General features: G+C 36.1%; 1 protein-coding gene and 1 long non-coding RNA gene across 2 annotated transcripts in view; one reads left to right on the plus strand and one right to left on the minus strand.

The window, feature by feature from the left end:
• Positions 1-9,862, minus strand: part of LOC128217216 (dnaJ homolog subfamily C member 2-like) — a 32,251-nt gene extending 22,389 nt beyond the window's left edge. Inside the window, exons 1-8 of the mRNA XM_052924188.1 lie at positions 9,720-9,862; positions 8,149-8,336; positions 7,201-7,276; positions 6,822-6,920; positions 5,197-5,341; positions 4,754-4,834; positions 4,101-4,166; positions 1,575-1,666 (exon numbers count right to left, since the gene is read on the minus strand). Of these exons, the coding sequence (XP_052780148.1) occupies positions 1,575-1,666; positions 4,101-4,166; positions 4,754-4,834; positions 5,197-5,341; positions 6,822-6,920; positions 7,201-7,276; positions 8,149-8,336; positions 9,720-9,825 (853 nt within the window). The 5' untranslated portion in view covers positions 9,826-9,862. The remainder of the gene's footprint in view (positions 1-1,574; positions 1,667-4,100; positions 4,167-4,753; positions 4,835-5,196; positions 5,342-6,821; positions 6,921-7,200; positions 7,277-8,148; positions 8,337-9,719) is intronic.
• Positions 9,863-9,942: 80 nt separating this feature from the next.
• On the plus strand, positions 9,943-14,378 carry LOC128217218 (uncharacterized). The gene is made up of 3 exons (XR_008258207.1): positions 9,943-10,022; positions 12,771-12,841; positions 13,508-14,378. It is a non-coding gene; the product is annotated as an uncharacterized LOC128217218 (long non-coding RNA).

Raw genomic sequence — 14,378 nt, forward strand, 5'->3', positions numbered from 1 at the left:
TGTAAACGAAGTTAGCATCGTATGAAGTTCCTGGGCGCAAGCGTTATTCAATTATTGATTGGAAACCAATTTTCAGCTCAAGGTCATCGTGACCTTGACCTTCTGATCACAACATCAGTAGGGATCATCTACATGACCAACTTGCATACCAAGTATTAGGGTGCAAGTGTTCTTTAGTTACTGAGCGGTAACCGTTTCTTCACCTCAAGGTCATGGCAATCTTGATCTTTGACCTACTGATCTCAAAATCAATAGGGGTCATCTACTAGTCATGACCAACTAGCATACCAAGTATTAAGTTCCTTGGTGCAAGCGTTCTTTATTTATTGAACTGAAACAAAGTGTGACGTACAGACTGGCGGACTGACTGACTGACTGACTAACGGACTGATAAAAAAATCAATAGGGGTCATCTACTAGTCATGACCAACTTGCATACCAAGTATGAAGTTCTTGGGTGCAAGCCTTCTTTAGTTACTGAGCGGTAACTGTTTCTTCACCTCAAGGTCAGGGTGACCTTGACCTTTGACCTACTGATCTCAATTCAATAAAAGTCATCTACTAGTCATGACCAACTAGCATACCAAGTATGAAGTTCCTGGGTACAAGCGTTCTTTTGTTATTGAGCAGAAACCATTTTTAAGCTTAAGGTCACCGCCAACATATCGTTTTTTTACCTGAAGGTAACCTTGACCTTTGACCTTTTCATCTCAAAATCAATAGGGGGTTATCTTCTAGTTATGAACAACTAGCATACCAAGTATTGAGCGGAAACCGTTTCTTCACCTCAAGATCACGGCGACCTTGACCTTTGACCTAGTGATCTTAAAATCAATAGGGGTCATCTTCTAGTCATGACCAACTAGCATTCCAACTATAAAGTTCCTGGGTGCAAGCGTTCTTTAGTTATTGAGCGGAAACCGTTTCTTCACCTCAAGGTCAGGGTGACCTTGACCTTTGACCTAGTGACCCCAAAATCAATAGGGGTCATCTTCTAGTCATGACCAACTAGCATACTAAGTATGAAGTTCCTGGGTCTAAGCAATCTATAGTTTTTGAGCGGAAACAAAGTGTGAGGGACTGACTGACGGACTGACTGACGGATAGGGCAAAAACAAAATGTCTCCCCATGAATGGGGGAGACATAGTTATGACATTAATATCAATTAAGTTACAGCCCGGACATGATAAAAAATACTCTTATGTCCTTATATGCAGCATTCCATAGTATTCAAACAAGTGTGACTTGACCTTAAAGTTAGGAACCCACGCAACACATCGTCTTTATATGCCAAACACATGTTACAAGTTAATTCAAAATTTGTCCATACAAGAGTCATTTACAGCCCGGACACGAGAAGTTGAGCGGGACGCACAGATGGACAGTGCAATTTTAATACACATTCGGGGCTTTAAAAAAGAAATAGTGAATTTTATTTTCACATTTGGATTGCACTGAAAATGGGGTCAATCTCCAGCCCAAAATTTGATCATAAAAACATTGGACCCTAACCCTCTGATTTCTAAGTCACAAGGTTGCTTATCTGTTTATATCCTGAGTTTAGTTTACATACCTACAAGCTGGCGTATGCGCGTCATCTCTTCCTTCTTCCTCTTCTGCCGCGCAGCCTTGTTCTGTTTCTCAATCCAACGACGTTCGTCACGACTGAATTATGATAATTTATATAAAACAGTAAAGCTTATAAGCATATTTATATCTTAAATGATGTCGACAGCATTATAAAATATCATTATATATTTAAAACATAACAAGTGTAATGTTTTATGTGTCGTCATAAATAAAAATCCTCACTTGTACGAAAACAAGAACTCTTACAATATTCACGTTGCATTTATATTAGCTGATATTAATGGTTACAAAACAATAAAATAACTTTAAAAAAAACATATGTAAATAAATAAAACGGTCACCTAAGGAACATTTCTATGAAATTACTTTCAAAACGAGACAAAGCCTTCTGAAGGGAAGATTTCTATAAATCTATAAAGACATGTAAGGGTAACTAGTCCATCCTTGGCAACCATGTTTTATATGGTGTGAAGTAATTTGAATTTGACAGAAGGGTGCCATAGGAACATTAAAGTGAAATTATTTGAAATCGAGCCATTAGTTTCTGAAAAAGAATTCCGAAGTTTCTCATATTGACACAAATAGTCATACATGTGATAACGTCCCGGACGTCCGGGATTGTCCCGGAAATCGTACCTCTGTCACGGAGTCACGGAGGGTGCATGTTTGTCCCGGAAAGTCATAAAAAAAAAAGAAAAAAATAATAATCTCGGAATCGGAATCGATTATCTTAATTTTACCAATGTAAGTCAGCTATTTTGCCTGTCCGGGACACTGGTCGTAAAACACAGGACATGTTGACACTAATCCGTTACGGTACGTGTGTCGTCGAGGTCATCGTCAATCACCCGATAATTGATCTATCGGCCTATTGTTGTGCTTAACGAGTGGGGGAGGGTTCTTGTATACAAATTCATTGTTTTCATATGGATTTGTTTGGTCTTATGAATGATAGCTTTTAATTGATGAATTGATATTTTTCACACATTTTACCAACAAACGAGCATGAAGGTAAGTTCAAAGAAAGTGACAAAATGAGTAAAAAAACAAAATTAAAACACGGAAAACATCCCATATTCCTTTCAAATTTCAAAGTCGATACGTCGTCATACTTTTAACAACTTATGCGTCCATAAGGAATTTTAGTGTTTTGACCTTTTTTCCGAACTATCGTGTGTATTTTTACGCCGAAATAAAACTGACGATATGGGGTTTACAGGTGGTTATATAGAGTGCTTTAATCACGTGACCATGGTAAGTCACGTGATCGCTTTATACAGCCGATTGTTGACACGTCTCTATCAAAATTATATGCATCTCCAAACGGAAAAAAGCTCATCGACTGGAAAATCTTCTTTATCGTCTGAAAAATATTGTGTGTCATAAATTGCAAACGTTTTAAATGTGATGAAAAAATAAATATTTTGTAACGCATGTTCTCAAAAGCGCGGGAAAACAGGTGCCCGTATAGTTGTTTATTTCCTGTTTTGATGAAACCGAAAGTAGACTGCATATCCTCCTGGTTAGCACTTCATTTAAAGCCTGGGAAAATATCTGGTGGTTTTATTTTTTCAAGAAAATGCAGAAAAAAACAACCATGTCAAGTAAAAAATACGTCTTGGCAGTCAAAATAGGTACATTTTCCCGACGTTAAAAACGACTAAAATAGCCCCAGATATGCTATAGAATGCACCACAGACGTTCCCCATTTAAAAAAAAATCCGGGGGGGCATGCCCCCGGACCCCCCTAGTGTGCGTTGACATTACGATGGGTGTCCCGGAATCGACCCAAGAAATTATCACATGTATGCAAATAGTGTATAGTAGACCCATCCCCTGGCGCCCATGCTGTTTTAATGAATTTGATAGAGTCAGTCACCTAATTTTGTAAGATTATTTTAAAATCAGAACAGCAAATTAAGAGTAAAATATTTTCATAGTTTTCCATATCGACATATAGAGAAAAGTAGCCCCGACAGCTGCCGGCCATGATTTTTTACCAATGAACATGGGCTGATGGAATTCAGTTGAATGCCACCTAAGGACCATTTCTGTGAAATTATTTTTAAATCACGCCAACAGACTCTAAGGAGAAGAGAATATTTTCAAAGTTTTCCAGAGAGACATATCTAGTGAGAAGTAACCCCGTCACCAGGTTGCCATTGTTTTAGAATCAACATTGGGTGAAGTAAATTGAAACTATGTTGAATTTGGTCAGTGGTTTCTGAATGTTTTCCTTTCGGCTGCCTTGGCAACCCAAGTTCTGCATGGAACCACTTGTAGTGAAAGAATTTGAAAAAAGACCACCAAAGGGACATTCCTGAGAAGTTTGGTTGAAATTGTTCCAGTGATTTAGGAGGAGAAGATGATAAAAGAAAAATGTTGACGACGGACGACCAACAACTGACGACGGACAATCGCCCTATCACAATAGCTCACGTAGTGACCTAAAAAAAGATAAGCTAATAGTTGGCTACAATTTATTAATAAGAAGACGGACATTACTTACTTTTCCCCCTTTTCTTTCTCCTCCTCGTCCAAGTAAGAAAACTCCCGCCATGAATCAAACTCATACCTGAAGTGGATAAAACCTGGCTTTGTAAGGCCATACAACATTATGTATAATTGATCTATCATGTGTTTATGATCCGGATAAAAAAAAATAAAACCTCAAAGCATATTTGTAAGCCAGTAACACGGCTTGCCATTTACGGGCTAGGCAGGGTCTGATTTTTCTATCCAAACTAGAAAAACATTATTGATCATGTACATATATGAATTCTGTAATACCTAAAGATGTACAAGTGTATACTTACAGAATGTGTAGAATCTGAATCTTCAAATAATTGAAGTCATCACCTTAACAATGTCTATCACTAAGGGAATCTACCAGAATGTGTAGAATATCAAGACTGAGCATGAAGAACTTGTTCACTTATTCAAATAATGGAATTCACAGCAAATACAATGACTATCATAAAAAGGAATAACCAAAATGTGTAGAATCTGTTGCTTAATTTAAATAATGGAATTCGTCCCCTATACAATGTCTATTGCAAAGGGGACCTGTCAGAATATGAAAAACCTGTTGACTAATTAAAAAAAATGGAATTCATCACCTATACAATGTCACAAAGACGACCTACCGGAATGTGGACCTACCAGAATGAGTAGAATCTGTTGACTATTTCAAAGCTGGAGCTGTCCTCTCCAATGTCGGGCACACGCTTCTTGTTCGACCACCTAAACATATCCAGATGAAGCGTGAGATAACCAATTTTGTTGTATTACCGTAATAATTTGCATTTATAACAATAGGTAGTGCATTTCAACAACTACATGCAAAAAGGCAAACATTCTATAAAGTTCATAATGGCGGAACTTTTCTGAGGCTCAGGTAAAACCTATGTTTATGTGGCTCTGGTAAAACCTATGTTTATGTGGCTCTGGTAAAACCTATGTTTATATTTGTAGATTTACTTGTTAGAAGGTCATGGGCAATAAGCTTTATCCTTTGATTATTATGAATATGTGGATAAATCTCCTATGAGGGCCACGATTTTTTTTTATCAAAAAGGGCTGGTGTTCACAAGATCTTGTTTTACCTGGCATTCTCTGCAAACACCGGCCTAAAGACTTGAAAGAAGTTTTCCTTCGAGTTGGCGTTCTGTGAAGGTACTGAATCTTCAAACTGCGGGTCTATGCTGTCGTAGGACCGCCGCTTTAATGGGACTCCCAGCGTCTCCCAGGCTTAGAAGATAACACGTACATTATGAATTTGACAGAAAATGTTAGGAAGTATGTCAAGTTTTTCGTATTTATAACCCTATTACCGGGTAGAAATTTTAAACAAAACAGAAAATATGTGATTTTCTCAAGTAACTAATTTTATGAGGGGGAGAGGTGCCCATGCTGGTCTCCATTCAGGCAAAAAAATGCTACAAGGGCAATAAGTAGGGATTTGAAGAGCAATAAGTAGGGAATCAAAGGGCAATAAGTAGGGATTCGAAGGGCAATAAGTAGGGATTCGAAGGGCAATAACTAGGGAATTGAAGGGCAATAAGTAGGGAATTGGAGGGCAATAAGTAGGGATTTGTAGGGCAATAAGTATGGATTTGGAGGGCAATAAGTAGGGATTTGTAGGGCAATAAGTAGGGATTTGGAGGGCAATAAGTAGGGATTTGGATGGCAATAAGTAGGGTTTGGAGGGCAATAAGTAGGGATTTGTAGGGCAATAAGTAGGGATTTGGAGGGCAATAAGTAAGGATTTGTATGGCAATAAGTAGGGCTTTGAAAGGCAACAAGACAGGATTTGAAGGGTAAAAAGTACGGAGTTGAAGGGCAATAAGTAGGGATTTGAAGGGCAATAAGTAGGTATTTGAAAGGCAATAGATATGGAAAAGTAGTGATTTGGAGAGTATAAAATAGGAATTCGGAGGCCAATTAAGAGGGATTTGGACGGCAATAAGTAGAGATTTGAATGAATAAGAAGGGACCTCTTTACCGAAACAAAACTAACGAACCTTTTCATCAATTTCGATGTACATATAGTGCAGTGTCCCATATCAATGTTGAACTGTCCAAAATTTCCCCCTTTCATTAAGATACATTTTGAAATGGAGCACTTCATATCGGGCATTCTGGGCAATATTGCGTGCATTTAAGAGCGTTCATTTTCTCAAGTTTTTCAAGACAAAGTAGCATCATAACAAAACGTAGGAAAGTCGGGCAGGCTTGAAAACCTGTATGAGTACCCTAATACTTGACTATTTATGTGACAAAAAGGGCTGGATTGTGCACTTTCTGTAACAACACCAAACTTGATAATGTAATCATTATGTGTCTTGATTCTTATTTGTTTTGAAGAAATATTTTCAACTTTTTCTGTTGTTTTTTTCAAATTGCCCTTTGGGCCTCGGTTAGAATTGATAACCAATTATATATAAAAAAGTTTATCATGTGAAATAATTGGAAGCTCCATATAATATTATAAGTAATTGTTAACAATGAAAATAAATCAAACAATAAATTATTTAATTCACAATGATTTTTTTATCTTGTTTTACAGTTAATTTGAGATACCTTAATGGGGCCTCAATTGCACTACCATGCTTGCCTTAAATGAAAGAGGATTGTTTGTACAACAACTATACTAAGTTTGGTGCTTGTTACAGAAAGTGCACAATTATTTCACATATATAGCCAAGTATAATGGCTCTTCTATGAATACCTCGAGTGATGCAGGTGAAGTAGTCGTCCTCCCCCTCTTTCACCTGTAGGCCACGTGCGCGCCGCTTGTCTGGATGATGATGAAGCACTGCTTTCTTGTCTGAAATTACAGCCTTTGGTTATTATTCAATCACTCAATTGACCAAATAAAGGGCTATAACTTAGGGGAGAAAAGATCCTTAAAATGCATAGTTATATTATTTTTAAATGAGCAGTCATCGAAACATTTGTATGAATAAGCCCTCATTTTTACCCTTTGCTAAAAATAACCAATTAACAAGCCCTGCATTACAAATTCATAATTTAAGCAAATCCTGAAAGCATTTAACCAGTGGAGAGGGCTTGTGAAGGTTTATTTTCGACCACTACCCTAGACTTACAAGCCTTTTTGATAAGAGCTTCTGATGCCCTAAACCTCTGTTTGCCAAGCCCAAGTACTGCATAGTGGTCTTGATTCTGAAATATTTAAAACATTTAATAATTATAAATTAGGCCAAACAAACATCTTGTTTCTGATCTCACTTTCCCCCAAAAATAGGCTTTGTAGGTCTGGGGCAGTATTCATAAAGCATCTTAAGTTGTTTTCTAACTTAAGTCGATTTCATAGTCAAATCAAAAGAAATGTATAAGTTTTTTTAACATTTTTCAATAAGGTCAATGAAAATACTTTATTTTTGTAATTCCTATTTTTTTTATTTCAGTCAAATCAAAAGAAATGTATAAGTTTTTTTAACATTTTTCAATAAGGTCAATGAAAATACTTTATTTTTGTAATTCCTTATTTTTTTTTATTTCATATGACTATTAAAAAGAGATATTTAAATTAGGAATGTGTCTTAAGTTAGGAAATGAATTTTAAAAAGTTTTATGAATACTGCCCTTCGATCTTTTTTATGTAAGCTGTCTTTTGATATCCTTGTCATATTGTTAACGGCGGTCAAGGTCTGTATTATCCTAAGTTTTAGTGTTTAATAAAAACAATCCATTTATGCGTCTTTCTGAAGCAAGAATTTACTAAAAAGATGTTACCAAAAGGAGAAGGAAAAAAATGTGTGCAAAAATAGTAATATCGCAATTAAAACAAATTGGATCAAGCAGAAGAAATTAGGGTCAATGTAGTCTGGAAATCAGAAATAATTTACTTTTTTTTTACGTGAAAAAAGTACACCTTTTGGAATTTTGAAAATTACAGCCTATGTTTTATTTGAAAAGAAAAACACATATATATGAATTGTTTAAACCATCAATTTTGTCTGTTGTGTCGCTATTTTCACAATTCAAAGGGTCCCAGCCCCATTCATAAAATGATGGAAAAGAACACAGCTGACCTTCCAGTCTTTAGGGTCAAGGCTAAGAAGAAGCTTGTCATCATCCTGTACATCGTCAAGGTCATCTTCACTTTCCGACGAGCTTGAACTCGATAGGGAATGCTGGGACAGGGTGTGTTTGTGTCGTCGCCGCAGGCTCACAGCTTCGAACCATCGACCCACTGGCTCAACTTCAACGCGACTACATCCTGACAAAACATAAAAAAGAATTGAAATTAATATTTTAAGCAGTGACAGTGTAGATTCAGTTGTAATATTTTCACTTAAGAAACATGAAAAATACATTATTAAATATGTCATTATATACATTGGAAGCATGGAGCATGGATAGCTACAATAATGAGCGATCAGGGATACTTTTTTTATTATTTTGACATTTCTTATGTATCCCTGCAACGCTACAATTTTCTACCATTTAACAACGGGCGAAATGATATACATTGTACTGTAATAATATGCATTGATGTTGAATAATAATGACAAAGTTTTTCAATTTTTATCCGACAGTGATCTGAACTGGATTTAATTTGTCATTAGAGTTGTTATTTTCACATTAATATATTATGGGTCACAAATACCGTCATACATGTACACAACCAGTCAGATTTGTCCCAGATATACCGATATCGGGATACTTGATAAACAATCAACACTTGTACGTGTTTTATGATAACTTAACATGTTTTTTGGGCATACTGACATAACTTTATATGTGTATAATAGTAGGCAATAATATTTGCGTAGAAATTTGAATTTATAACGGAGATAATTTCAAAATTGTGGCCGCGAGGATTCTCTGCGCAAGGACCGCTTGCTACTTTTTTTTTCCTGGGATGGTGGACGTCACGAGTCTGCCATATTAAAAAAATCGTCAAAAGACTCGTTGACGGCCATTTAAGTGGACTAGGAGCATGGATAGGCAGAAAGTTTGGACTAGGGTACCCTATCGTCAATTACCCGCAGATACCCGAGTACCTTTAGCACCAAATATCATGACATAGTGTTATAATAAGACACCTGACAGTTTCTTTTTTATCATTTGTTTAATGAAAACTATGAAATACTGTCTTTGTTGGTATGAGCTGCAGTTCTCTAGCCAGAACTTGAAAAGGGCATAGTGCTAGAACAGAAAGGGCACTTTTGATGTGCATTGAATGAGCCTTAGCGGAGCACTTGCTCAAATACCTTAAATAGTGAATTTAACACATGCCATACAGGGTTTCTGCCAAGATTTTCCAAAGGCTTGTCGGGATGGACTAATGGGGAGGGTTAGGAAGGGGTTTCCCCTTCCACATCAAGATTCTTTTTATAAGTGTAGTTGACATCATTGAGCGTGAACCAGCCACTGTGAGTATTGCTAGTAAATGAGGTTGAGAGATGTCAAAGAACTGTTTTATCCCCAATTCTAGTGACTATGCTTTACAATATTACCAGGAGAATGACAAGTAATGCATTTACAACCCCCACCACCCCACCACCACTCAACACAAACACATTGGCGTGAAGATAACCAAGGCCTATGATTTAAAAAATAAATTGGATACTGCCTTGGATTTAAGAACAAATGTTACCTGACAATTTGCTGAGAACAACTGTCCCTTCTTCGTTATTTGCAGCCGGCAAAATCATTTTTGTCGCACATGAATTTGAGAAAGCGCTTGCTGACACAGAGTTCATGCAAAAACGCTTGATAAGGTCACAGTGCAGGAAATGACAATCGGAACTCCTCGGCTAGTATCAAGATATGGCCTCGGATATAATACGGGTCGTAAGAAAATAGTCCATCATGGCCGACCAAGAAGATGTTCAAAGAACCAAGAGATATGTTAGTCCAAAGACAGAATGAGGAACGAACCTTTACCACTTATTTGTGTGTAAGTGTTATTTTTATACTTATTATATTTTAATAAAATATAAAAATAGTTTTAAAAGAGCCCTAATGAGAAACTAATTGCAGGGATGATAAAATTCCGGATTAATCCGGAATTCCGGATTTAAGGCCTCACGGATCGATTTTGAGATTAATGTAAATCCGTTGAGTTTTTTTCTAGGGGGGGGGGGGTACAGGGACCGAATCGAGCTCAGTTTGAACAACATGGGTACGAAAGAAAAGCACAGCAATATAGGGGATATGATTTTAATCAGATTGGTACGAAAGGTGAGTTTTTCGGAAGTGTAAAGCCGGAAATTAACGAACCTATTTACGTCTTGGCAATCGAGCTATATGATTGGTTAAGATAGCATCCGGTGATAACGGAAATTACCGATGGGACTAGAAGACAATATCCGGATGGTCGTATCCGGATATGACAGACGAATAAACGGGTATTGGAAAATTGGAAAAAAAACGACCACCACCAACTTCGAAACATAGATTCGTCGATTTAAAGGGTATATTTGCCATTTATTTTTAAGAGAAATTCCCGAAACGTTTCTTTTTAAGTTTATAGAAAGTGATCAAACTAATAATGAAATTTGCGCATGTAGCATTATTTCGGACATCCCGATTCGGATTGTGTCATAATAATCGATTTTTATTTTACAAATTATTATTTTACGCTGTAAACCGTTTCTTTATTATTCTCATAATGTCTGAAGCATTGTTCTCAATAAGAAGTGGCTGTTGACCACAATGGGAGGTTCAAATGAAAATTGGTTTGGTTCAAATTAAAAGAAAAAAGAAAAAAAGAATAAATATTTTGTAGTAGTAATACATATTACGTAGAGGCAGTCATTTTATTTTCTATTTGAGACAGTTCAACAAAACCTCTTGAGGACCCAGTTTGAGTGAGATTTAAATTATATAGTTGTAATTTGTATTTCCAGGTATGTTGATGGTTACAAAAGTCAGGGATGAACAGATACCTCAGCCAATGCATCCAGTTGTTCCTGTCATTGACTGACAATTCAATCCAGAGGCCATGATACTTGGATTTATGACAGAACATGCTCCCTGGCACCACAGTAGTGTGTCTTACTTAAGACACTTGCCAAAGGTACAAAAGCTCTCAGCGAATTAAAACTTCAAAGGTGTACAGCATCATACAAGATGACTTACGGAGTGGCTAGCCATTTCAATGATGAACATGTGGAGGAGTTAATGGATCTCGGTTTTGTTTCAACTAAGACAAGTCAACAAACACACTGAGAAAACTGTTTCAGCTATTTTTCTGCTATAGAGAAAGAAATAGTGTTGAGACATTTGGCCTCCTTAAAAATCACAAGGGCTGATTCTGAATCAATTTTCATAGAAATTGAAAGCCAGTTTGAGAGACTTGAACTGCCGTGGGACAATCTAGTTTGTGTGCTACTGGACTCGTTTAACACCATGAGGGGAAAGAATCTGGCTTAGAGACCATAATACGTCAAAGTCCACCATGTCCACAACGGCTACGCTGTCAAAGCATTTAAGTCCAGTTTGGATATTACTTGGAATAATATATATAATAATTAATAACATTATATTTTCATCAAATGTGCAGAAATGGAATAAATATTCTTTATATGATACATAAAAATTGAATAATTAACACTTACAATAAACATTTGCAAGCATGATAATCGATATGTTGTTCATTATTATAAATCAAACATCCCACAGTGTAGACTGTTCATACACAGCCATTTGATCATAGCCAGTTGAGTTTTATGGGAAGTGGACAACTGAATCAAAATGTCAGGTACATGTCTAATGCCTGTGACTTCAGGTAGAAAAAAGTAAATTTAACTTTGTTTAAAGACAAAGGTGTTAAACTTCACTGCTAAGATTCCTGATAATTGTTCTGATTGTGGATGTCTCGTGTTGAACATAATTATATCTACCAAACCGAAAGGTGTACTCCTTGAACACTATTCTAAGGCAAAAAAGGGTATTAGAATCCCTGAAATACGGACAGCTTCGGGGGGCTTCGCCCCCCTTGTCCCCCCACCAGGGCTTTGCCCTGGACCCATCGGGGGCCTTAAGCGGCCCCCTGAACCCCATGCAGACATTTTCAGGATTGGCAACTTGGCTCTGTTATCATCCCTGTAATTGGAAATGTCATTAATTCTTAGTGGGTGGGGTAAAGTCTTCTTTCATTTGACAGATTCTAATTCAGTAAATTACAATTTTGAAGCTCCAGTGATCAGTGGCAAAAATTAAGAAAACAAATACTCTATTTGTTTGTTTTTTAAATAACAAATAAGTCTGAATCTGACTTTACTTATATCGATAATAGGTTAGACTTTCTTTCTCAGTGTATTTATCTCATACAATGTATGATACTATCATACATTTCATATCATTAACTTTAATTTTTTATAATTAAAATTTACATTCTTTTAACCAAGGATGTATGGTTTATATTTCCGTGAGTGTTGGTAGCAAACAACTTAATGTAATGGCACAATTGAATACCTCGGCCCTGTTCACTAATATAGTTCTCTAAATGAATTAATTAGATCTTCATTCTATTGGTTTAACAAAATGAGTTTGAACGCAAAAACCAGCACACATTTCTTTCAAGACTAAATTCTTTGATATCCAACAGTGGTGGTGATGCAGAAACATTGAAAAATGCTGACATTTTTACTGTGCCAATGAAATGCAGACATTTAAATTTTAATCTTATTGTCATTTTCAGAGAAGAGTATGGTACCAGGGGTGCAGCTGACTCTGATTCCCGGCTTGTTCTAATGAAAAAAGGCAGATGAGGTAATGGTTGTGCTATTTTCGAAATTCGGACAATAATTTAACAGTCAAGTATCCTATTGGTTTAAGCCCAAAAGTACCTGCATGTTTGTACAATTAACCAACAAGGATTGACAGTATTAAAATATCAACATAGTAGATGAATTTAAACATGATAACAATTTCATTTCATATTTTTTAATTAACCAGCAGTCCAGAGCTAAAAGCTGCTCTCTCACAGATTGACAAGTTCTTCTTGGTCATTCTTCAAAAGCCCAAAGGAGTAATTAAATTAAATTTACACATATAATTAATTATATGGCTTAAAGCAATAGCAAAAAAATATTTTCCAAACAATTGAAATCTGTTCTATTATGTGTGACCTTATATGACTAGTTGGAGGAATTTTTACCAAATTTTCAAACTTGTATATGAAAGACTGTGATCTGATATTATGTCAGCAGTCTAATATCACTGGTTTCCATACATTTGCTCAATAATTGCCAATTGGCTCGTTTAAAGACAAAAATAAAAAAGGTGTCAGAACAGTAAAACTGTGAGGATGCAGCTTTAAATTGGTGTTGCACTTAATGTTTTGTGAATACTTTTCTGTTGTTGTACAGGCTTTTAAAATAATTGATCTGAAAATATAATTCCTATTATTGTTGTATTTTCTGTTTTCTATTTCAGGCACTGGAATCCAAATGTAATCAAAAATGCCATTGTATGAGGATTGACCTGCAATGCATGGCAATCATCTTAACACAACTGCAACGCCTTCCTTGGAAAAATGAGTGCAAGATGGAAACAAAGCGTTCAGTGGAACATCTTGTCATCTCAAATATTTGATGACTTACATATTGATGTGAAGTTGAAGATAAAAGTCATCTGTTGGTCCGTGATTATTAAATAAATCCAAACATATATTTTAAAAGGGTAAAATGATAAAGGATTTATATACGCTTTAAGTGGTTTTCCTATATTATGGAGGGAAGATAACTTCAAAAACAGAAACAGATGGCATCAGCAGACCAAATAAAGGAGAACTATTTTGTTCAGTTCAATTTTTAAGACTGCAGAAAATCTGTTAATAGAGCACATCCTTGCAAATGCCATATTGTAAACTGGGCTCTTTAAAATGTGAAAAGGTGAAAGTGGTCTAGAGGATAAGCCCCAAATTCAAGGTTGTGAGTTCAAGACCTCCAAGATACTTTCTCTTGACCTCAGGAAAAGGATGTCCATACTTGTTTCTTCTTAGGCAACAGACTTAAGAGTGATTTTGTAAGCTTCCAGCTTGCATAGCAATCTGATAAGGCATAAAATAAGTACTAGCTGACTTGCAAACAGTTTTTCCATTTGTGTTGATTTATTTTTCAGTCTGTTGGAATGTTTATTAGAAGTGATGCGCATTGCTTACTGCAACCAATATTAATTTTCTTTATTAAGTTGAATTTAACAAACACATAACATGGCTTGTGATTTTACGGATGGCTGATACATGTTTATTTCGTTGATTGTATGAGTTTATTTTCTCAAATGATGTAATAAAAGTTATTCTGAA

This window comes from Mya arenaria, chromosome 14 (assembly GCF_026914265.1).
Source record: "Mya arenaria isolate MELC-2E11 chromosome 14, ASM2691426v1".
Lineage (NCBI taxonomy): Eukaryota > Metazoa > Mollusca > Bivalvia > Myida > Myidae > Mya > Mya arenaria.